Here is a 23,691-nt window from a genome sequence, read left to right as displayed (position 1 = left end):
TGGCAGAACATTAAGAGAGTGAGCTGGTTGGCTGGTCACGGCACATCTTACAGCCAAAACGCTGGGGATATAAAGATGGGAAAAGCGCTATGAAGTGACTCACAGGAAATTGCAAAATGGTAACAGTTTTACATGGCATGGACATGCTATGCATCGAGCATCCTCCCCCTTTCCTCCTCCTCACTCTAGTCTTCATGCCAGCACACTCATACGCAATAGATGTACATAACCCGAAGCAATCTGCAAAGACCAGAATGAATCTCTTTTTCAAAACAGAGGATGCTCATTGTGGAATCTATCATTTTTAGCCATGGTAGCAGCACAGCTCCAGCTACTTTGGCCATGAAATGTTGAATAGATATCAATGGTGTCCAGAGGATGTGAATCCTACTGCTTTTTGGATCCAGTATTTCTCATCTGGCATCATAAGTGGGTCACAATTTTTATTTATTCAGTGAAATATTTTAATGTCTACCAGATGGAATAGCAAAGCATTTTGTCCAGACATCCATAGTCCCTTCAGAATGAAGTGTAATAACCTTGGTGACTGTCTACTGTCCAGTATTTTGTTTCATGTAAAACTAATGACAAATGCAATTAGATGGTAAACTTAGTAAACATTATACTTTGCATTGTCATTGTGAGCATGCTGAAGTTATCATGCAGCTAAAAGCACAGCTATGTCTAAACATGACTGTAACCTCATAGGGCCCTCTCTTAAATGGGGGACATTGCAGCTCATCTGTGCGGTCATGGTTGTGTTGGCCTTAAAACGAGGAGTAGTCAGGGTCATTGTTGCTGCATTGCTGTGCTCTTGAAGCAGCAGGAAGTGATTGAGCCACTAACCTAACAACAACCTGGTCTGAAGTCAATGGCACACTATTTTCCTTTTATTTAAAGCACACACTATTCATAATAGTAAGATGCACCTACATAGACAGGTGCACACTGCCTGCACACAGTGGATTTGCTCATATGCACTCACATGAGTGTGTGGATGGGTCAGGTATCTCTGTGTGAATCTGCATCTTTTTGCAAGGTATCAAACGTGGAGCTGCAGGGGGAGGACAAGAAATATGGTACTGTACATAACGAGGCCCATACAGGTCACGGTTGTATTATAAGATTAGTGAAGTTATTTTTACAGTGAGCGGAGCAGTTTCTGCAGCTGTCTCCAATGTTTCATGCTTTTCTCCTCCTTTTAGCACAGAAATCGGTCCGTAATCAAAACCGCAGAGACTGCAAACGTCACGGCATGTGTGGCTTTAGTTAGCAGAGGTGCACACGCACAGAAATCTCCAACATTACAAACTGTGGGTCAGATTCTTTCCTTAGACTTTACCTGCAGCATCGCACAGCAACAGAAATGATAAGTGCGTCTAAGTGACGTGCATTTACGCATGTGCCACAGCAGCAGTAGCTTCATTAACGCCGTCTGGGAGATAACGACATTAAACAGGTGTAAAACACAGACTTTGCTTATCCCTTTTCTAAGTCACATGAGGTCTCCTGGTAATACTAGTTCTGTGTGCAATCACTGCATTTCTTTTTAAGTGAGCAGTTTGAGGTCTGTAGTAGAGGTAAGTGCAAATGGAAAGCAGGTATTAGTCATCAAATCATCTGACAGATGCCAGGCAGGGTAAGTACGCCAGCAGCTCCTTTTCTTTAACGGAAAACCGTTCACTTCTCCAACTTGCCGAATCAGCCATTTAAATATGCAGAATGCACTGGATTTTAAAGGGAATGGGAGATGATGCGATGATTAGTTTAATTCATCTCAGTTTAATTCTTCCCAAAAGACATCTGTGATTAATTAAGAGATTAAATGCACCTTGCTGTCCTTACGTTGCACCCAGATTAGAGTTGAACACACCCAACATGCACGTGCACCAATGCACTTTAGACCACGCACTTTTAAATAGGGCCCTTAGTCTTGTTCATCAGTAAAACGTGTAGGGAAATGATTATCCTGTGAGCTTCCTGTCTTATAGATTTAGTCTGTTTCAGGTCTTAATAAATGCTGCTCATTAAAGATTATTGTTAAGAGCAAGTGGAAGAATTGACAGTGTTGTTAAGGCTGTGTTATGAATTGCTGACATTTTTTTAATAAAGTCAGTAAAGAAAAGTGACCCTCTCCTTTAACAGCTTGCACAAACACCTGCATGGTCAGCTTTTTGTTCGGTAGACGTTTTCTCCATCTATAATTTAACACGACGACTTAAGTGCTTTAAAACAGAAAGTGTGCATTTAGACCATTAAAGTATTATTCAGTTCCTATTCTTTCTGCCAAAAGAACGGCAGCCTTTCGTCAAAGCCGATACATTAAAGTACAAAGATTCCTACCTGAAGTTCTAATAGGGCACTTAGACAATAAAAAGAAATAGAACCTTAGTTAGCATGTCAAGTCTAAATGGTTGCACGAAGTGTTGAAAGGAATTGGGCATGGCAAAAGGAACAGAAAGGAAATCAACCATGGTGGTCTGGATCATTTAAAGCTATTACAGCAAGTCTAGCAGCATCTGTAGAACTAGCGGGTTGCATAGCGTGTCAGCGTGAGTGAAGTGAGGGACTCAGATCCATATGCGTAAAAAATGGCCTTGACGCTCTACTTGTAAGGGACTTGTGGGATTTCACACTCTGTTTAATGTTCACTGTGACTAAACATGTGATGGACACTGATAAAATTTAAAGTAGTCTGTCTCCCTGTGTGATCTAGTCTGGAATCAAATTGGTGCTGGAGGGAAAATAAAAACTGTTTTTTTTTTTTTTGCTGTTGGAATATTAAGCAAATGTAAAATGTGAAATGACTTAATGATCTAAAGTGTGGTGTTCTCATTCTAACAGTGATGATACAGGTTTTTAAAGGTCCTACAAAATAGGTGAGTTAAAAATAAAATCGTTTATGACTGGCTGCTGCACAGCTCATCATACCTCTCCCCTCTCCTGCTTCTCACATGGTGTATAAAATATTCATATCAAATTCTCACACGTGTTCACACATACACACAGGCACTCTCTACACAAAAAAAAAAAAAACATGGTGTGCTTCATATGCAATGAAAAAGGACACCGTGAAATTACAAAATAGATTACGTTTATGGACTTATGGAGTTCAATATGATACTTATCCTGAAATCAGTCAATGCCCAGTTTCCTAAGGACTTCCAGCTCACTATAAATGAATCATTATGCTATAGCATGCATACAATATGTAGCAGCGCTGCTTAAGTGCAGTGCAAACTCTCCTGGGTGAGCAACATAAAGATGTCTGTTTTAAATGTGGGGAAGTGAGTGAGGGATACCCCGCTTGTCGATGATGGCTTAGAGACACTCTGAGACCATAAGATACACATGCACAACACACTCGATCCAATCTCAGCTGCACTGATTTAAGCTGTGGCGCCTTCACTTCTGACAATTCCTGCAGATCCTACGATTACAGCAGGCGCTATACTGCAGACTCATGAATCACTCATCCCAAGATGAAACGGATAAATGCAGGGACTGAGAGAGGTAGAGAGAGGGAGAGGGAGATGAGGATCAGGGTGGGGTGTTGAAGGATAAGATGGCTTCCTTGGCTAATGAAAACGAAGGAGCAACATTACACAGGTTCCACACAGACCTGTATATTTAAGGGTGTAGTTGGAAGGAGGGGACACTAAAAACCACCCGACTGAATCAGGGAAGCAGATGGATTTACCATCCCTTCCGTAACTTCATTTGGAAGCTAATTGAATCAGCATACTAGCTGCAGGGAAATTGAATAAAATAGAGCAAGAAAGAGCCGTATTGGTCAGGATTAAAATGAGAGTCTGACGATAATGCCTTAATGAAATTTACATCAGGCATGTTTTCAAATGAGCGTGGATTCTTTCTAAGATTCTTCTTGAATTCTACGATAATGCTCTCAAGATGATTGAATTAGCAATAGCTGCAGGAACCATTTTTGAACCAACATGCTGTATTCATGTCTATTCAAATTAGAATACGTTTTGTAATATGTAGGAGTCTCTAATTTGGTAGCCAGCAGTTAGATATCTGGTATCAGACGGGTCCCATCTGACACGATTCTCCACAGAAGTCTGATAATGACAACCAACAATCCCCCTTTAATATGATCTTCCATATTCAAAAAGCTTGCCAAGTCTTATAATCATGCACACACAGCTATGTGGTGCAAAGCTGATCTTGCCGTTCTGAAACTGGGCTGGCACATCAGCCAAAGCAAGTGCTAGCTGTGCAATTTGCTGTTATGGTTACATCTGTTCTCCTGGCTTCCAACTGTTGTATCCATAGATAGTGCCATAGCTCAGATCCTGTCTACCAATTATGGAAATAAACAAAAGAAAAAAAATATATGTATATATAGGAAAGCAAATTGTTGGTGTTTGCACTGACAACCTGTTCAATTCCTCAGTTGGAAACGTGCAAATACCAGTCCAGTTGGATGATTCATATCGTCATGTAAAGTCCTGTGAAGGTTGAATCAAGGTTACATGTGCAGATGTGTGCCCGATAGATTAGAAATTATGCTTAAGCAAGTGTTCGTACATTTCATACTTTTTTTTCAGCATCACAGCTGCGGCTAAATGGCCGTGTGCTTCTCACTGATTGCAACAGAAACCACCTGGAGACGTTGTCCCTCTAACATTCTGTTTCTTTAATTAGTTCAGCAAGAAAACTTGGCTGCAGGTGCTGTTTCTATTGATTCAGTTTTGTGTGCAGAGTGGTAGGACAAATAATGTTAAAAAGCTGAGCAGACGGTAGAATAAAGGCTGTATCTAACGTGATTAGAACTTTGAATAGTCAGATCTGTGAGGGCTTTATCTTGTTTCAACCAGTAATAAAATTGCTGGATTTAAGGGGGATACCCTCTGTGCTTACTAACAATTCAAAGCTTGAAGGATGCAGAGGATGGCTCACCCTTGAAAAAAATCTTTTGGCCCATTTTCCCATGCAAATAATTTAAACAAAGTAATAGTCATCTCTTGTTCTTGAAATGAAGACATGATCATTGCTATTCCAGATGATCTAAATCCCTCTCAAATCCTTTCATGCTACAATGCTTTACTCTCTCTAAGGCAGCTTTTCTGTTTTTTAGAAAGGACACGCTTCATCTTTGCTGCATAAACACTCTAGAAGAGATGAGAGTTTCAATGGGACAAATTAAAGCCATTCTCCTCCGTGGACGGATGAAACAAACACCAAACTAATTCTATTGATTAAAAGAAATAGAGTGTGTTGTCAGCGGTGCTGTATTTGAGGTAGCGATTTGATTAGGAAGCTGTGCTCGGCAAAATTGTCGTAATGATAATACCCTGTTTGATTGCAACAAATGCATGCTCACAGGCACTGAGTGGGAATCAATCTTGCATTACGTCTGCTTATTGCTCTTCTAGCTGCTACTCCACACGGGACAATGCTCTATGTGAAGTGTCAACATGCATTTATGCTTTACAAACTGTTGGTGAATATTTGGGGTAATTTACTTTGTATAATAATTTCAGCAATTGTAATTCACAAGGATGTTTTGAATTGGACTATTAAATAAAACAGACTTTGAAATTATTATAGAGTGATGAGCACTTTGAAGACAATTAAAACCAATTTCAGAAAAGCATTTGAAACATAAAAGAGACACTTCAACAATTCTGAAACTGATTCACCATTTTAGTTGTAAATAATAATTTCTATGACAAGCCCATACTTCAAATGTACCATGTCTTTGACCTCAAACCTATGGTAAGGGTTAGAACATTATTTATTTTCAGTGAGGATTATTTGAATAACTACTATTTTATTGTTTCAATACATTTATATGACAAACTGCACATAGTTTATCATGTAAGGCATGTGTACTTAAGATAAAATAAAATAAAGACAAATAAAATAAAGACAAATTAAATGTTTGCAAGCTCTAAGGTACACTCCAGTACAGAAATGTAACATTCATTTGATTTAGCTTATTATTGCTTCATCTTAGGAACTTAAAAGTCCATTAAAGATGACTCATAACAAATTAATTTCAGTAATATATTTGCTGTCTGCAAAATACATTTCAACTTTGGACTTAAAATGTCCTAAATGTGTCCTCATTTGCCTCTGCCTCTCTTCCTGTCCCTGTTCCACTATCTGACCAACAGAGGAACTCACTAAGGTCCCTACATGCATTCAGTGCCTCATCTCTCCCTGCCACTAATTACTTTTATACTGTCTGTGTATATCTAAATATACACTGTATATCTGCAGTTTAGTCTGCAATTGATAAAAAAGAAAGAAATAACTTTTATACATGTACATGTATCACATATATACACACAGCCACTGATCCACAAGGCGCAAATCTGCTTGACTTGGTTTGGCAATTACAAGTTGCCATGACACTCTTATTGAGATTAATGAGACAGAAAAGGCTCTGTCACTCACAAGACAAGGAGAAGGTGAAAAGGAGAATGTGACCCAGTGCAGCTGGGCAGTACAAGATTGATCATCCCAGATCAAGTGTCGGGCTGCATCCATCTGAAGTTCTGTATGTACTGTGCCCAGGCTGAACATGACAAGACTATTCTCTGACATTCAGCCTGCTGGCACTCTCCTCTGGCAAAACCAGTGCCACCCCCCTCGGTTCTAGTATACTTATGATCCAAGAACTGCTTTATTTATAGAGGCTTGGGCCAAGCATTAAGTCTATCCACATTACTTTTAGGAATTTAGCCAGTTCCTTGGATGAACAATGTTTTTGGACATCTTATCTCCAATAAAGGCCAGTACTACTGTGCTAAATGTCTAAGTTATGCTACCATGGTATATTTTTCTGACTCCATGGCCTTGACGCAAACCTTTGTAGTGTTCTTTTAATATGCAAATCTGTCATTCAATCAGCACTAAGTGACCATTTTTGCCCACGGCAGACCATACCATTCTGCAAGGCACCACTCCGCCTACACTATATTATTTCACCAAGCCTAAATGATACCCATGGAGTAATAGATTGAGAAGGCACTAGCCACAGATATCACCATCTGCCTTTTATCTCTTTTTGAAGCTTGGCTTTTGCATGCCTATCATCTCATGTTCATTCATGAAGAAAATGAGCGGAAGATGGCAATTAAACTTCACAGTACCTGGTGACAGCATCTAGGATCGCTTACCCTCCTACAGCGCTCAAAGCACAAAACAATGTTTATCATGACATGTTGGAATACTTCGGCTGTGGTCAGGTCTCTTCAAGACCACGGTCAATGTGTTTCCACCGGTGGGGGGGAGGATCATTTTCCTGTCATATCTGAAAAAGTGTGACCATCTCTTTGCTGTGTTTCATCATCCTTGGCAATGGTTTTTACCAAAGTCAGGAAACAAATGGCTGCAACCCAATTCTGTCATACAGTTGGAATGTTTTCTGAAGTCTGCCAACTTTGATCACCAAAAGCTACACTCTGTTTATTGTATTATTCACCTAGACTCCTGAGACCAATACAGTGCTCCACTCCTTTGCATGCCTCTCAAATCGTCACAAGTAGAAAGAAACAAGAGATGCATGCAGCTAAACTGGTGCTTGAGTAATAGCAGTGACAAGCTGCTCAACAGACTTGATACAGCTGTGACTGTGATAGGTCACTTTATTTACGTCTCTGCACTTTTCTTCGTCTCCCCTGTCAGGGTTTATAGTCTCCCACTGTGCTTTCTCCTTGGTCCTGTGCGTTCCAGCTGAGACACACTTTTCCCTCATGTGCATGCAGTGCTGAGCTGCCACTATTTACCTCATCAGCATCTGCCTATGCAAACCTCCACTCTCACAGCACCCATTTGCTTAATTGTTATGTTTGTTATGTCTCTGCATATGTTAGTCAATATTTACTCAAATTCGCAGGATCCTATGATTTTACTGTTGTGCCTTAAACTAAAAAAAGAAAAACAACTGCAGAACTGGGTGTTTTCTTTTTGGTCTAAGCATGAGTGAAAACCAAACAATGACTGCACTTTTTTGGAGAGATCTAATAATACACCCTAACCCTACCCTTTGTTCACTTGATTTGTTCCTCACTATACAGTAGATGCCTAGAATTTATGACAGAGAAATCAGCATCAATCCTATCTCTGATCCCATAAACACACAAATGTATGCAATATATATATAAAGTATATATAAAGTATATATATTTATGAAGGTATTAGGTCTGGTTCCCTGGTTCGTTGTCATAGCGATGTCATAGCCAAGGTATGCACTGTGACAATGCCTGCGTGCTGAATTTTACATTTGCAACAATGTGGCATTTGCATGTGTTACTGTAGTTGACTCAAAGTTTTCAGACACAAGTCTAAGCTCACTCTGCATCATCAGAGGCAGAGGTGATTATCAGGGTGCCACAGCCACACGCCACACATATTTATCACTTTAAGGAGATAATTGGGTGTGAAAACCTCGGAGACAGGGGATAACAAATGAACCACCAGAATGGAATTACTTTCTTAGCTTGTTTTGTAACCTTTGCAGGCGACAAATACATTTAACAAGTCGTTAATTAAGTGACACATTTTGCACAATCTTTTGATAGTTAAGACATTTGTACATTGCATGTTGGGATTTTATGTAAAAGATTAAAATAATGTACGATGCAAGGCAATTGGGCTGAATTAAATCGACTCGTGTGTTCGTGTTACTGTGCTTATGCCTCTTTAACAAACACAGCTGGCTAGATTAGTGAGGGACTGGAGATCCTGTAAGGCAATAGCCAAAGAGTTACTAGAGAACTCCTTCTAAAGAGCTGGGCTGAAGCTATGTGGAACGGCAGTGGTTGTTATGTGGAACCTAATTTGATTATTTGGATGCTGTGTGACAGAAACAGAGTATTTCTTGATTTTAAAGAAAACAACAGCAAAGTATATTTAATGTTAAGTGTTTTAGTGATAAATCTCTTCTGCAGTGAAGTGTCTGCACAACACTACAGTAGCTTAAGGCTACTACTGTACTGTAGCTAAACTAAAGGGTTAGTATTAAGTTTAATCTGGTATACAAAGCTTCTAGATGAAACCTGACCAAAGCAAACTCAAGAATCATTTCTTATTTCTTCTGCTTCGCCACAGGGATTTTTAAGCTTATAAGGATGTGAGAAAACATGTTTAAAGTTCCTCAGGAGAAGGTAATTTGAGACCTGTAATCTTTTCAACCTACTTTGAAAGACAATACTTTGTCGACCAGCCAATGTCAAGTTCACGTCTATACACGTTGAATTATTACAAGTCTGTCAATGCTGAATGGATCAGTGAAGATATTTATAACTCAAAAATTACTTTGAGACATTGTCTCTAAAGTTTTCTGTCTGCAGAAAGGCATTCATTCCTTATATAATACTTGTCTGCAGTCTTTTGAGGGTAACCAGTATCTCAATGTCCCCACTGTAAGAGACTGTTAGATATCTATTAGCTGATAAACTGATGTCCTCAAACTTGATTCAGATTAATGTCAGCATGTCACTACAAAGTGGACCCACATTAAACTTATTTAAGGTAAAGATATGAATAAGTTTGGTATAAGAATTTGAAGTTTTACTTCAGATATTTGAAAGAAATGGCCTCAGAGACTATGTATTGGTGTAACACATGCTAATCTAGATGTCAAAGCGTAGGAAAAGGAGAGGATGACAAAGACAAAGATGATATTGTCCTGGTGTGTGGAGCATTTCTTCTCTGCAACTCAGGAAACAGCACAAAACTTATTTCCAGTTTTCCTCTTCTTCACTTCTTGTCATTGGAGATACCACTCGGAACATGTTCAGTGCTACCCACTAACATAAGATGTGATTCAGAATGAATCATCATGATTCAGGAACAGCCCGGTCTCATGCCAAAATGAGTAATAGAACCACTGATGATACCGTATCAGTGCCACTTTTTTCCTACCTTAGGCGTTAAAGGTTCATACATGTATAAAGGTGCAGTACCAGTGCGGGATGATGATAATGGAGCTAAGGACATGATTCATTTCCTGTGTGAAACTAATAGTAATTGTTGACTCATTTTAACTTCTGTACATAACGCAAGTCATGCCATGACCCCAAACCATGATCTTTTGCTAAACCATTGCCTGAAATGTTTCTCAGGAAGCTTTATTTTGAAAGTCCAACTGAACTTTTCATGTTTGTTATTGCTAGCTTGACCACTGAATGAGAATGTGTACTTTGGATTCCTAAGCGAGGCAAAACGTGACACTGAGACGGTGCACCGATGGTGGACCGGTGGGTCTATTACATATATTGGTATGATAATGGGTGGTTCAGGAAAGTAAATCTCCATCTAATTATAACAAACCATTTACAGTACCAGCCACTCTAACCCTACCGAGTGACGTGTCGCCTTGTGCCTTGTCTTTGGATCTGAATCTAAACTGTTTAGAAGTCTGGGTTTCTGCCCGTGTCAATAACCTACTTATCTACGTCAATTAGATGAACAATGTGACTTTCTGTTGCCATCCTAGGAAAAAAACTAAAATGTGCTAGAACTTAAGAAAAACTGTAATGTACGTGTTGCATTAAGAGGGACATTGTGAAATTTAAAAGTAGCTACTGTCTCTTTGGCAATTTCTCTTTGCAATGTGGACATGTTAATGTGCATAATTAACTAATCAGCTTATGCCAGCTGGAACACTTGGCAGCTCGGTCTGACAGCCTCAGCTTCTCTCTTGAAGACATCTTGAAAGATTCTGGTTCTCCCTGTGTAATTTTATCTACTGCCAGGCCAGAATAACTTTAGCACGGGCAGTCCCCAAACATGTCCATTTACTGGTGTTTCTCTTTAGATTTGACAGTGTTTTGTGGTCCAAAATGTCTATTCCTAAGTGTTCAGTCTGCTGAAAACTATGTCCTGAACTTGTTAATCAAATCATTGCATTCAAATGATCCGTTGCATGTTGGAGTTGTGCATTTCTGTGATTGACAAGACCACTAATTGAAACAATGTGTCGATTTAATTCCTTGTCTCAAATGATGAAAAATAATGTGCTGTCAATGTCTTGTTAAATTTTAGAAGTTCAGTCAGTCAGTTTACCATGTCATGTCACCATGGACACACAAATCTTAAATAAAAATTACAAAAGACCACCAACGGTGTAAATTTATATATGGTTCAAATGCTGTAATAACTGATAAATACATATTCAGAATAATGTAAGAGAGAAAATCTGGGTGTACAGCCCATGACTCTGAGGTTTGCTTTCGAAACTATTCAGTCCTGTGTGTCAAGAAATCCAGTTTAACATTCAGTGTCTGTAAGTTGAGTTTCCCACTGCTTCCATTGCACACAAGAGCAGTTGTCTTGATTAATAGGAATACTTAATTTGTCATTAGGGCTGATTAATTCCATTAATCTTTAAGGTTTAAAGTCACTCAGTAAAGTCACTGAGAATCAATTATCTGCCATAGCAACCAGTATAAAGAAGACACTGACTGTGAAAGTTTAACAAATGCATATGAGATGATCACCTAATGTAGTCAGTTCCAACAGCTGTATCAGTATAAATGTGAAACAGCACTCAACAGTGCTGTCTACCTTTCAGAAGCTAGATATTGTATATGCCAGTGTGCGCAGAAATGGTCCTTGGCAGTGGAAGCCATTGATTTTCTCACTGCGTCTGTATAGCATCTCTCCTTTCTTGCCTGCACAGCATGTAATATGAGACCACAAGTTTTCCTTTACCCACAGCAATCAATTTTGCTTAGCCGAGCTCCCTGGCCTGGATGGGGCCTGCCTAAGTACCTGTCTCCTCCGTCACACAGCCCCGTACAGCCTCACCCTCTGCAAAAAACCTTTCAGCATAATAAAAAACATATCTGACTCGAGACCCGGCCAATCTAATAATGGCCAGACAAGCCGGTGTGACTTACAGAGCGCTAACTGTGTCACTGCTAGGGAGGTGGTATGCATGGAGTGAGTGCTGCAGAAAGGCCAAAGAATCAAAGAAATTCCTCTGATCTTCAATTCCCTGAGAAGATGATCCACATCACAGTTTCTTCTTTACCAGTTTTACAGCTTTAAGTAAGATGTGGTTTCTCACTCTAAAAGCAAAGCACATTTACAGCTTTTATCTTAGAATAATAATTTAAAAAATCCAATATATAAAGCCATACGTGAGGGCATACTGAGCATTATTGAGTCTGATTGATATGCATCTTGAACGGGCCCGGGCTTCCATCAATCTTACATATTGTTAAGCAACAAGACTGGGGGTAAACGTTCACTTAGAGACGTGACTTGTCCCTTTTCAGGAGACATTTTCAGCCATCAGTTACTGTAATGAAAACAAATGGATTGGCTGTTTTCATAGAGATAGGATGCCTGCACTGCAGCCAAAGATACCAAGACTAAACTCTTCCAACACAGGCACTGTGGGTGCTGGATTCAAAAGGACTGAGATGAAAAAAACCCAGAAATGACTATCTATTACTGACCGTTTCTAAGAATAATACTGAAAGCTAGTAAAAAAAAGGGTAGGATTTCAAGATGTAATTTCCTTCGCCAATGACAGTGCATACATCAATGAGGTCTTTCCCTATGAAATATAATTGAATCCATTGGCATGCATTACCATGTACACCATGAATTACTATGCCAGGGTAATCCTGCAGCAGAGTGAAAAGCAGGTGACGGCAAGAACCTGGCTGCCTATTATTCATTTCCCTGCTAATAGTGTACACTGACTAATCTCTACACTAATCTCTACAAGAGCTACAACAGATAACAGATCTAGCTCAGAGAGCATCTTACCTGTAGCCACTGAGACTGGTCACTGTGTCCAGCTGTCCAAGCATTGACCTTTCCCTGTTTGTCCAACCGGGCCTTTCCAGGCTCCCAAGTGAACATATCCATGTTGAGAGTCCTGAAGATGCTGGAGGCCGTGACCTGGTAGTCCTGGATATGGCCTGACTTCATTCCCAGTGGTTCAGAGCAGCCTGGCAACAACACAAACAAACTGTTTCATTCTAACCTTCCTGACCTTACAGCACCCACACCCATCCTCCCCACAATAAGTGTATATTCAGTGTTGTTACCACATACGAAAAAAATGCAGCACTGTGCAGGAGACACAGTGCAGTTGTTTTTTTTAATCAATTTATGATACACTTGTGTGCACAGTGGGATAGAGCTCAGCTCACTCACCTGTTAGCTCACAACCAAGCAGCTCCATGCGTAAGGTACAGTGCCTCCTGCAGACTTGGGGGTAAATGCGCACATACTGGGCTTCAATGGGTGGGGTGAAGGAGTTGGCTGATGGAGCGTTGTTATCGACATTTCCTCTGAAAATCTGTTGCAGGGGATGAAATAACATCAGATGGGGGCGGGGAGGATGTTAAAGCGGATCAGTTTCGCCGTAATGTGGCTGTCTATCTGCCGCTGTCTCTGGGGTCTACTCTACACTCAACAAATTGCTGTCATTCAAGGTCAATGAGCTAGAATTACAGGGAAAAATAGACAATTTCTCGCACCATTTGAGCCCGTAATTCATAAGAACAGTGGTGTGTTTAAAATTAGTGCTCCAATTATATCGCTATACCTTCTGGAGTGTTTTATCCAAATGACCTGAAATAGTCTGACAGAAACTCTCTGATTTGAGTGACGCGCTGCATGGGTGAGGCGCAGAGAGAGGGCGCCAGAGGAAGAGAGAGTGAGGGAGCGATAGAGCAGTGTGTGTTCATGCGATACAGGAAATAGGAGCTGTCACCGGGTGGGCAACAGGTCAAAGTGAAGAAAAATCACCAACTTATATTAGGTCAAGGAAGAGGGCATGTAACTACTTCAAACACACTGACAGCTCCTGCTGTACAGGTGTTCCCAGTCTGCTCATACGGATACAACTTACACCTCCAATGCTTTCTGTACACCAAATTTTGATTGACAGTTAAAAAAGAAAACTATAAAACAGACCGCGAACAAAACTGAAATCACAGAATATTTAACCCCAGACTCATTGTTCCATGTGATAAATTCGAGAAGAAGTTCAGTGGTTTGGGGTCATTCGGAGCTCGGCCAAATGGAGGACAGCCGTGGTTTGCTGTCAGGAATGATAGAACGCCGTGTGGCCTATTTGGTGGCTGTTCATCCCCAAATAGTATAAAAATTCAATCTAGAAGTCATAAAAGTGGAGGGGGGTAAGGGGCAGCAAGATGGGCCCGGTGTGTGCTAGCTAATTAAAAAGCCATCTCATCATGTCCTCCACCCTGCCCTTGACTGAGTGCACAGTCTCTAGTCGATGTGTGTGCATGTGTGTAAGTGTGGGCATGTGTGGATCTTAGTCCGTGTATTACAGAGTGAGTCTAAAGGGAAAGAGCGGAGAGATGACAATGAGTGTGTATGCCTGTGTTTGTGCGCCCACGTGTGTGTGTGTACTCACCATATCCTCATCTTTGCCCTTGACTTTGTACGTTCTCCAGGTCTTCCCGTCATCACTGTAGGCTACTTTGTAAGACTTGACGTACTCTGGGCTGCCGATACGCTTTGCACCCTGGGTAATTAGTCCTGTGACTCTCATTCTCCTCTGCAGGTTTATCTGTGGAGTCAAAAAAAAAAGGCAAGAAAAAAAAAAGGTTCATTTCAGACCGCTTGAATGTGTGCATATGAGACACAGCAGCAGTGTGTGCATGCAAGTCATGGGAATCAATTCACATCCCTGTATCTTTTCTGTCAGGGCCATCCGTCTTATTCAGAAAGTCTGTGATCAAATGGAACATTTAATCAATCCTCACGTTCCAGATCCAGTCTGTCAACCCTGTGCAGACTGTCAATATGGTGCCAATGTAAGCCGATGGGAAGAGAGAAAGTTAAGAAAAAGGGAAAGTGATGAATGTTTTCATAGATCCTGTGTAACGCACACAGGATCATTATTATCTAAGCCCGACGGACATGCTACACATCAGTTAAAGGTTTGCTGTGACATGTTTTCCCACTTTCAGAGACTGCATTGATGCACGATTACACCGATTCCCTCTCACAGATTAACAGCGGCATGTTTGGTAGGCTTGGGACTGTGCCATCATTACAGGAGGGTTCATATATGTAAGTTTAAGTGATGTTTTTGTTGGTCCACACTGGTCCATAAAAATGTAAAGTGCACATGTACAGCTGCAATACATACAATTGCATGTTTCATCTCTTTAATTTCTATCTTTAAATTAAGTGGACATCACACTGTATTGTCAGAGCTAATGGCAGCTACATGATGACTCCTAAATGACCTTTTCATAAAAGGACCAGCGTCTCTCCCAAAAGCCAGTCTACAAAATGTCAGGTTGGCTGGCTTTTAGAAAGAAGGCCCTGTAAAAATGTCTCCAGAGTTATTTTGTTATTTTTCATAGCAGCTGATGACAGCTCACTTCGCTGCGACAACGTGAAGAATCCTGTGGTGGTGCTGTGTTGGGTTACTCACACACTGTCATCAAAGGCACACACACACAGCCTAATTTTTACAGTGAATATTAATTTTGATTAAAAAAAAAGTAGGGCAGGGTAACACAAGCCAATGTCAGTTTTATAATGCTGTAACACACTTGTGAGAGTCTGTGACAAACAAGATAAAGTAAATAAACAGTGATGGCAATTACTCATTAATCATTTTGGCACGACGTTCACAGCAAGTTGTTTCCTTTACAGGAGGAAAAAAAAGAGACTTTGGCTTGTCTAGCTCACCCTCTGACAAAATATGAAAACACAGCTGTCAAGTCTTTCATGGCTGCAGAACAGAAGGCCGGCAATAAGTATTGAATATTAAAGAAAGGATCATTAATCTAGAATGGACAAACCTAAAAATGAAATGCAGACTAAAAAAAAATAAATATTTAAATTACTCTAAGTCAACAAAATCCATAACTTCTGATATTGCAAACAAACATTTCAGTTTATGTTTGTGAGGCTGCAGTTTCTATGTCAGAACATGAAGCATTTTGAAGCTAATCCACGAGAAATGGAGTCTAACTTCACTGACAATGTGACCACATTCAGGATGGTATTCTGGCGGCTTGAGCTCATTTTCCGCTGCAGAAAATGTTACCGTTACTATGAAATAAGGCAATTTACAAGTAAAATATTTGAGAGCGAAAGCTCAAACAGACAATCTCAGCCCACTAAGTTATACTCTCCTTTTGAGTTAATGAAAAAACTCTAAGCTGTGTCTCCTGAGGACATTAGAGATTAGAATATTGGCTCTTACGGATCGAGTAAAAAAAAAAAAAAGAACAGTTTACGTTCACCAACCTTGTCTGAACTGTCAAAAACTAATATAATAATGTATAATAATTATATTGCAGCATGGATTTCTTTTCTAGTTTCCATTTGTAGAGACAAGACTCAATTACACATATTCCTCAACATACCTAAACCAACATATCAAGTTAATTATACATAAGAACCCCTCTTATGGCCTCAGAGCTGCACTGGTCTGCACTTTCTCATTTGCAGCATTTCTTTGCTCTCTTCAGTTTTCTACATAGAGATACTCTCACACTAATTAGGAGTCCTGTCACTAGAAGGACACAGTGGGGGTAATTGGGGTGATCCTTCACATTTTTAATGACCACTCGGAAACATAAGTCTGTCATCTCAGTGCTAATAGTGATGCATTTATTTGTTTGAGTGAGGCATATCCTCCATCAGCAGACCTTTGTCTTCAGACTGTGTCAGCGCCTCAGTGTGAGAGTCACTTGACCTAAAATGCTTGAATTGGCAGGGGGAGAAAAACCACACTGAGAAACACAGATTACATCACAATAAATGTAGTACGTAACATGTTCGTATGACCCAAATACTGTATGCAACTGTATTTTTATTAACCCAAAGTTGCAGAATTGTGTGTCCTTGGCATATGCATGCACTCTACATTTGGTTTTGGGACAACGTTTAAAATGAACTCTTACCCTTTCACCAATTCACCCTTTCCTTTTTCCTGTGTCTTTTGTATAAAGTGCTTTGCATAAGCCTCAGGAGAATATAGGCTACCTTCTGAACTTTATTTGCAACACAAAGAAAATACCACTTGTTTGGATGGTGTGATGTAACCGGATTTCTCTCTGAAAAACATTCACTACTGTGAGAAAATGTTGAGCATGTAACCTCTGGCAACATCCTCACACGTTACCTTCAGCAAACACAATTTTGTCAATCACTTCAGGTCATGGGCTTTCTGACAAACGTGTCTTTGATTTTCTATTGGTCCTTTGAGATCACAGGTTATACCATTTGTAGCAAAGATATTTATTATGCTTGTAACCAGGTAGATCTTGACTTATAGTGAACAAAGACACAGTCTGTGCGAATATGGCAGAAATGCAACACATTATGCAAACAGTACATGTTAACTGACTATTCGGGTGATTCTGGCTTGTTGGTTTGACAAGACAGGTAATTTGAATAGGTCACCTTAGGCTCTGGGGAATAATAGCTGACATCCTATAGACAGCACAGTTGATTGATTAATCAAGAAAATGATCAATAGTATAATCAATAATGAAAATAATTATTAAATGACTGAAACTTGAATTCTTAATCTCAAATGCTTGTTTGGTTTTAGTCCTGCTGTGAGGGACTGGTACACTAACATGTAATATAAAAGCCCTCAGCTAAACAATGCAGAAAAAAACATATTATAACTTTTTTTCATATACATTCCATTATATTCACCCCAGACCTCATTATCTACAGAGGCAAAAACACATTTATTCACAGTCACAGCCTTTAGGTGAAAACACAATTGGCTATAGCTTCCGGTCCTTTATTTTGTGAAGACCACTAACTATTACTAAATAATCAAAATAACAAGCAAGACCTCGCACAAATAGGCTTGCAAAGGTCAGCCGCATATATGGTAAAAAAAAAATATCCTCTGTTGATTACACACCGAGATGAAAACTGTTGAGGGAATTGCAGCACTATTGTAACAATTAAACTGCCCTGTGTCCTTGAAACTACCAAAGAGCCCGTGGCATTGTTGCGTATAAAAAAAAGGCATGCGAGCGCATGCACACATTCAAACAGGCTTGTTTGTCTATTTTTAATAGAGCACTATAACACACACACGTGCACACATTAGGTGCATACACAAAATGCATCAGCCGTTGGATATGTTGGTGGATTTTTGGTGGATTTATATGATAAAAAGTTACATGTCAAGAAAAAATCTTGAGGTACTACTGACTCATTCTAAGACTGGCAATGCAATCCTCTAAGAGCCCCGTGTAAAAAATAACTTTGACTGTGTCGCAGCCTCACAGTAATAGCCAGTGATGTGCAATCATGTTATCACTGTGATTGGTCATGGGGGCATTGCAGTCGTTTAAAGGATTTGAAATAGCGTGAACAAAGAACTCTGACCTCAAACGTCACTGGGATGTTGTGGCAGGATCCAGAATTTGCAGCCCTGTCACTGTCAGTGATTTGAAGCTGTTCTACCGAAAAAGATTGGTCGTAACTGAGATTAAGTGCTGAAGGTGCTTTATTAACTTCAAGCTCAAGAAATCCTGACTCATTTTTACCTAATAATAAGTGTTGGTACGAAAGATTTGATAACATTCTGTCCATGAATGCACTTTTTATACAGCAATGTATGTATCCAAAGGCGTTATCCAGTTACTAATTATTGCAGTCATGCTGTGATCTTAAAGTAAGCCCTGATGAAAAAGCATTTGTCAGGGTCACATCTTAACCACAGATAACTGTTTTAATACATGAAGTGACACTGGAATGAAAAGGGACAGACAGACACAGAATCAGAGTGTAAACAGGTCTCATGTATACATATCGGCACATGCCAGCAAACATCAACACCCTGACAGTGATGTGCATCTGAATGTTATATCTTTAACTGTTTCTCTTAAATTATGTCTAGCCCCTCTTAGCCTTCACGAGTGATTTGGATTGTTTCATTCCTCCAACACAGCCGGCTGCAGCTATATTTTGCTGATATTGGTCAGACTGGCAGCATATTTCCCTTGAGTCTTCAAATGCAATTTAATGTGTGAGCTAGTCGTGGCGAGGCTGTGGAAAACTGATATTCTCATACTATAACAGATGTGTGAAGAATAGCGCACTTTCACACACACAGCTCACAAACATGAACACAAACAAACAAACACATATACAGTGAATGCTTTGTATGCACTTCTGTGATGTATTATTCAAAGTATGTTATGTTTGATTCATTTGTTGAGGTTTATGGGGAGAGAGCTGACTGGCTGGCATCCAAAGGCGCACACTGCACCAGAGAAAAAACGTACAAATAGCCAGACAAATCTGATCCCCCATCCTGATAGGGTTGTCATCTGTCACTACAACCTGTTTCACATGACAGACATGCAAACACAGTCACACCACATCGCTCTGCACTCCAAAAGCACACCACCGACTCCTTAGCATAATCCCAAACCAGTGACATGACTGTACACCTCTGTACTCACGTCCCAATTATCCCGGCCCTCTGTAGAAACACACAATGCCTACAGCATCCCGTGCAACATCCCGCGTGGCATCATTAAAGTCGAACAAACCGCCTGAATGTTTTATGTGCCATTCTCCTCAGCCTTTCCATGTGCCAGGCTCCTTTTCTCTCACTCATGTCAGCTGGTTCTTTGACTCTGTCTCACACATCCATTTTTGCCCTGTCTTACTATTCGCTTGTTGTTAGGTACAGCTGCACTTTCTTCATCATGCTGTCACGCTGTAGTATGTTTTTCTATTATATTTTGGTCACGGTCCACTGGCTCTGTATCATGTATCTGATAAAAGCCCACTTCAAAGGCTGCTGTCAGCATTTCTGCCAACACAACAGTGACTCAAGAATTATTCATATAATAGTTAAGTCATTAATTAAGCTAAATATTTCATTACTTCTACTCATAGTTTGCTTTCTGATTAATGCACTGTCTATGAGATGAAAGCGTCATTGGGACCGCACCAAGCTGTCAGACTGGACTTGGAGGTAAAATTTAAACATCACAGCTATGCATCATCTGAGTTGTTTTATATGCCACAGCGGTTTCAGAACGGAGGCGTGATGTATGACTGTTTACTCAACATAAATCCAGACAATCAAGTTCTACATAGGTCACGTGTTCATAAACTGACAGCATTTTATTTCAGGTGGTGGAGCTGCTGCAGCTTTATGCATTAAATTTTAACAGATCAGGAACAGAAACAGAAAAAAACTGTCAGGAATGGTGAAGACAGAGGTTTGGGGTGTGACGTGCAGCGCAAATTCAGGACCACCAGGCGATCTATGGCATTGATCTGTGTATGTAGTGCTTTGACAATAAGCACTGACTAACGGCACAAGCACGGATGTTGACTTTAACAAAGCTTAAGTAAGAGGAGTGCTTTGCTTCTCTAAACATCTCATTTATTTTCATTTTACAATTCAGAGGTCCGTTTTAGTTCAAGGCCCGAGGTGGTCATAGAAACACAAAAGGACAGAAGGGAGGCACTGAGTTGTTGAACTGAAATCAATCTTTTTTCCTGGTTAACAGAAAAATGATGGTTAATGTTGAGTGTTGTGTAAAATTATACATCGAATCTCTCTCTGCAGCACAGTGATTTGCATATTGGAATTCACAGAAGACGTAACAAAGCATCAGTGCATTGAATAATTACATTACTGTGCGCTGTAGTCCTCTAACACAGGAACCTATAATACTATTTATATGCCAAGTGCCAATTTAGTTACATTTATTAAAAAAAGGTCAAAACAAAAGATGACAGCTGAGTAACTGTTAGCAAATCATCAGCAATTTTCTGCTGACAGTTGTGCCTTCTCACATTGTTCCTCACACTTGACTACACCTGCATCTGTTCAACCCCCAGCTTACACTTTTTATTGCTTTTTATTACCAGTAAGTGAGCCATCAATTTTACAATGTCAGTAATTAACTCTAACATTAAAACAATTGCATTTCCACATTCAACAATTCACACTACCATCAGCTACCACCAAGTGATGTTATATGGCAGGGAAGTTCTAGTGGAATCTATAATTAAGGCTGTATCTTGTCTTAATTCATCTGTGTCTGACCCTGGCTTAGCTTTGTGCGCTTCCTGTCCTGTGACTGTGCTTTACCTGGATCCACGGCCATCTGTCATTTTCGGCAGCAGTCCAGGCATTGACCAGGCCCTTCTTGTTGAGGCGTGCAAAGTACGGGTACCACTTCTGCAAGCCGAACAGAGCACGGTGGGTGGAAGAGGCTGTTATCTGCTGGTTGGAGATTATGCCGCCCTCCATGCCCAGTGGTCCAGAGCATTCTGAGTGAAGAGAGGGAGAAAGAGACAGATGAGCCTTCACATAATTTCAGCAGTCAAAAAATAAAGTAAAAGTCAGTCTACGGAATGCATATAAATTTTTGAAAATACCACAAAGATCGCATTTTCTAATGTCAGTGATTTTGTCCTCCACGTCTTGTTTTATTTTTCTCCAAAACGTATCCACATGAGAGTCGATAACCTTGTTTATCTCAGCCTCCTCTACTTGTACAGAATCAAACGTAGATTAAAACTGCAACCCATCCTTCACCCTCTGTTGTTGTATCTTTGTTGTGGCCTCCTCATCATAGATTTGTTCACCCTGACTCCTGTCTCCCTTACTATAAATATTGCTTTGATTCATCACAAGAATATTTCTAATGTTTCCATGATGCCGAAATCCTTTTGACTCGCAGCGGTCAACGAGAGGCTTCAAGCTGTCCACGTCTGAGGAACGGACAGGTTACTCCTTCATCTCTTCCATCAGTAACAGAGCCCTCAGGCTTCAACCTATGGAGCTGCGGCCACTTTTACGCAGCATCATCCCCCATGTGCTTCTGTGTGTTTCCATTTTAAAAAAAGACTACTATTATTATTTTCATTGCATCTAAGTCTGCTGCTCCAGAAATGACATTTTCTTAATTGTTCACCCGCACGCATCTTTTTCTATCAAAGCCCATCAGAGCTTGCAAGCTTCCACCAGCTGGGGATGGATTGATTTGGATTGTCATATGCATACAAATTGTATAGTTTGCCTCTAATTATAGGATGACTCAGCCTGTGGCATCGTAACTGAGGACTCAGGTGTGCCAAGAAAACAACACAAACAGTTCAAATGGGGTTGAATTGTAGCTCCAAACAGCTGCGGCGTATTGCCATCAAAAGTAAATCAGATGTGTTTACAGGTCTTCAGCCTGAATATATTGTGGTACAGAGCTGTGTAATTGAGACTGTAAATGAGATTGTTTCTCCATTGGATATCATTCAAATCTTAAGTTGCAGTAACTTATTCACTCACAAATGGCTCAGAAATTGGATTCCCACGCTGTGCAATTTGAAGGAAAACAAAACAGCTGAGAGGTGAAACAAACTCCGTTTGAATTTTGCCAAACAGGCAAAATGCAAAGACCCCTGCATCACTGCATTTCCTCTAGCCCACAGTGTCTCGTAAACTTGGACAGCACCACAGCTGTATTCGAGATGTGCCACGTTAGCTGTGACAGATGCTTATGTTTTAATTAGTCTTTAATCCAAGCATGTAGTTGACATAAATGTAAAGATTTCTCGCAGCATTTTTTGTTACCTCCAGCTACCTCCTTCTCAACTAGTACGTTTTTCACTGTATTTAAAAAAAAGTGGCTTGGCAGTATGCAATTCATGGTCTGAAAAAAAAAAAGACGAACATTCATTGCAAAATATGCTCAATATGCTCAGAACAACTGCTAGCCTTGGCTAAATAGTCTACAAAGTCTAAGGAACATTACGAGGAGAGTATAAATGTAGTGGCAAAAAACTGTGCGCAGAATGGAGCAAATTGCAGTCTGGGACATTTAATTCTCTATCAGAGTTGAAAGTCATGGCGTTGAGCAGAAACCTCATGTGTGTAGCAAAATGAAATTTATTCCCCACTGATTTTCTTATTCTAGTAACAGCAGTAAACAAATAGATGACAGTTTGAGGTATTACTGTGATCATTTTTTCATTTATATTTTGCTCTTTAGATTTATTTTCTGAATGAAATAATGGTTTGGTATTACATAGAAGAAAAATTATTACTGATGCCATATTTAATTTCATTGATACACAGTTGCATCTAGTGTATGATGGATATGATGTGGGAAGGATTCCTCCCACTCCGTACTTGGTGTTTATCTCTAATCACTGAATGAATAAAATTATTGGAGTAATAAAAGAAGGAACAGGAAGAGTTTATTATACTTCTTTTGGTGAACAGTGGGGAGTCTGATTAAAAATGTACACAACTCATTTGATATTTCTTTAGTATGTCTCTGGTCACAGATGATTAAATGTCTAAAACCACAAGGGTTGAGAAAGCTGAGACAACTTGGAAGTGTCCCAAAAGAATGAGGACATATGAGTGTTCAGTTCAGCCGGAGGCACTGCTTGCTCATGCCGGCTGAACTGTAAGTGTCCGTCTAAACCAGCCTTCAGGGGAAGCCTGGAGCGATGGTCACCGTAAGGCTGTGATGCTGTCTTCGCTATTTAAGCAAAACACCTAAGCATTTCAAACCCAGCACTGACACACATACAGACAAGGCACACACACACATACACACACACACACACAGATACCAGCAGACAATGACATTGGCAGCGCTGAGAGCAAGTGAAGACTTTCACCACAGAAGAAAGCCAAGAGTCAGAGAAGAATGGAACAATGAAAACAACCCCTGCATGGCTTATCCA

General features: G+C 40.1%; 1 protein-coding gene across 3 annotated transcripts in view; it reads right to left on the bottom strand.

The window, feature by feature from the left end:
* The window catches only part of edil3a (EGF-like repeats and discoidin I-like domains 3a), a 102,887-nt gene that overhangs the window by 17,714 nt on the left and 61,482 nt on the right, over positions 1–23,691 (bottom strand). For all 3 annotated transcript variants that reach the window (XM_027278011.1, XM_027278012.1, XM_027278013.1), the window contains 4 exons: positions 21,086–21,267; positions 14,384–14,539; positions 13,153–13,297; positions 12,760–12,944 (listed from right to left, as the gene is read on the bottom strand). In XM_027278011.1, coding sequence (XP_027133812.1) covers positions 12,760–12,944; positions 13,153–13,297; positions 14,384–14,539; positions 21,086–21,267 — 668 coding nt within the window. The remainder of the gene's footprint in view (positions 1–12,759; positions 12,945–13,152; positions 13,298–14,383; positions 14,540–21,085; positions 21,268–23,691) is intronic.

This window comes from Larimichthys crocea, chromosome III, assembly GCF_000972845.2.
Source record: "Larimichthys crocea isolate SSNF chromosome III, L_crocea_2.0, whole genome shotgun sequence".
NCBI lineage: Eukaryota > Metazoa > Chordata > Actinopteri > Sciaenidae > Larimichthys > Larimichthys crocea.
Note: the sequence above shows the minus strand (reverse complement) of the source record. Positions and strands in the feature narration are given on the sequence as shown.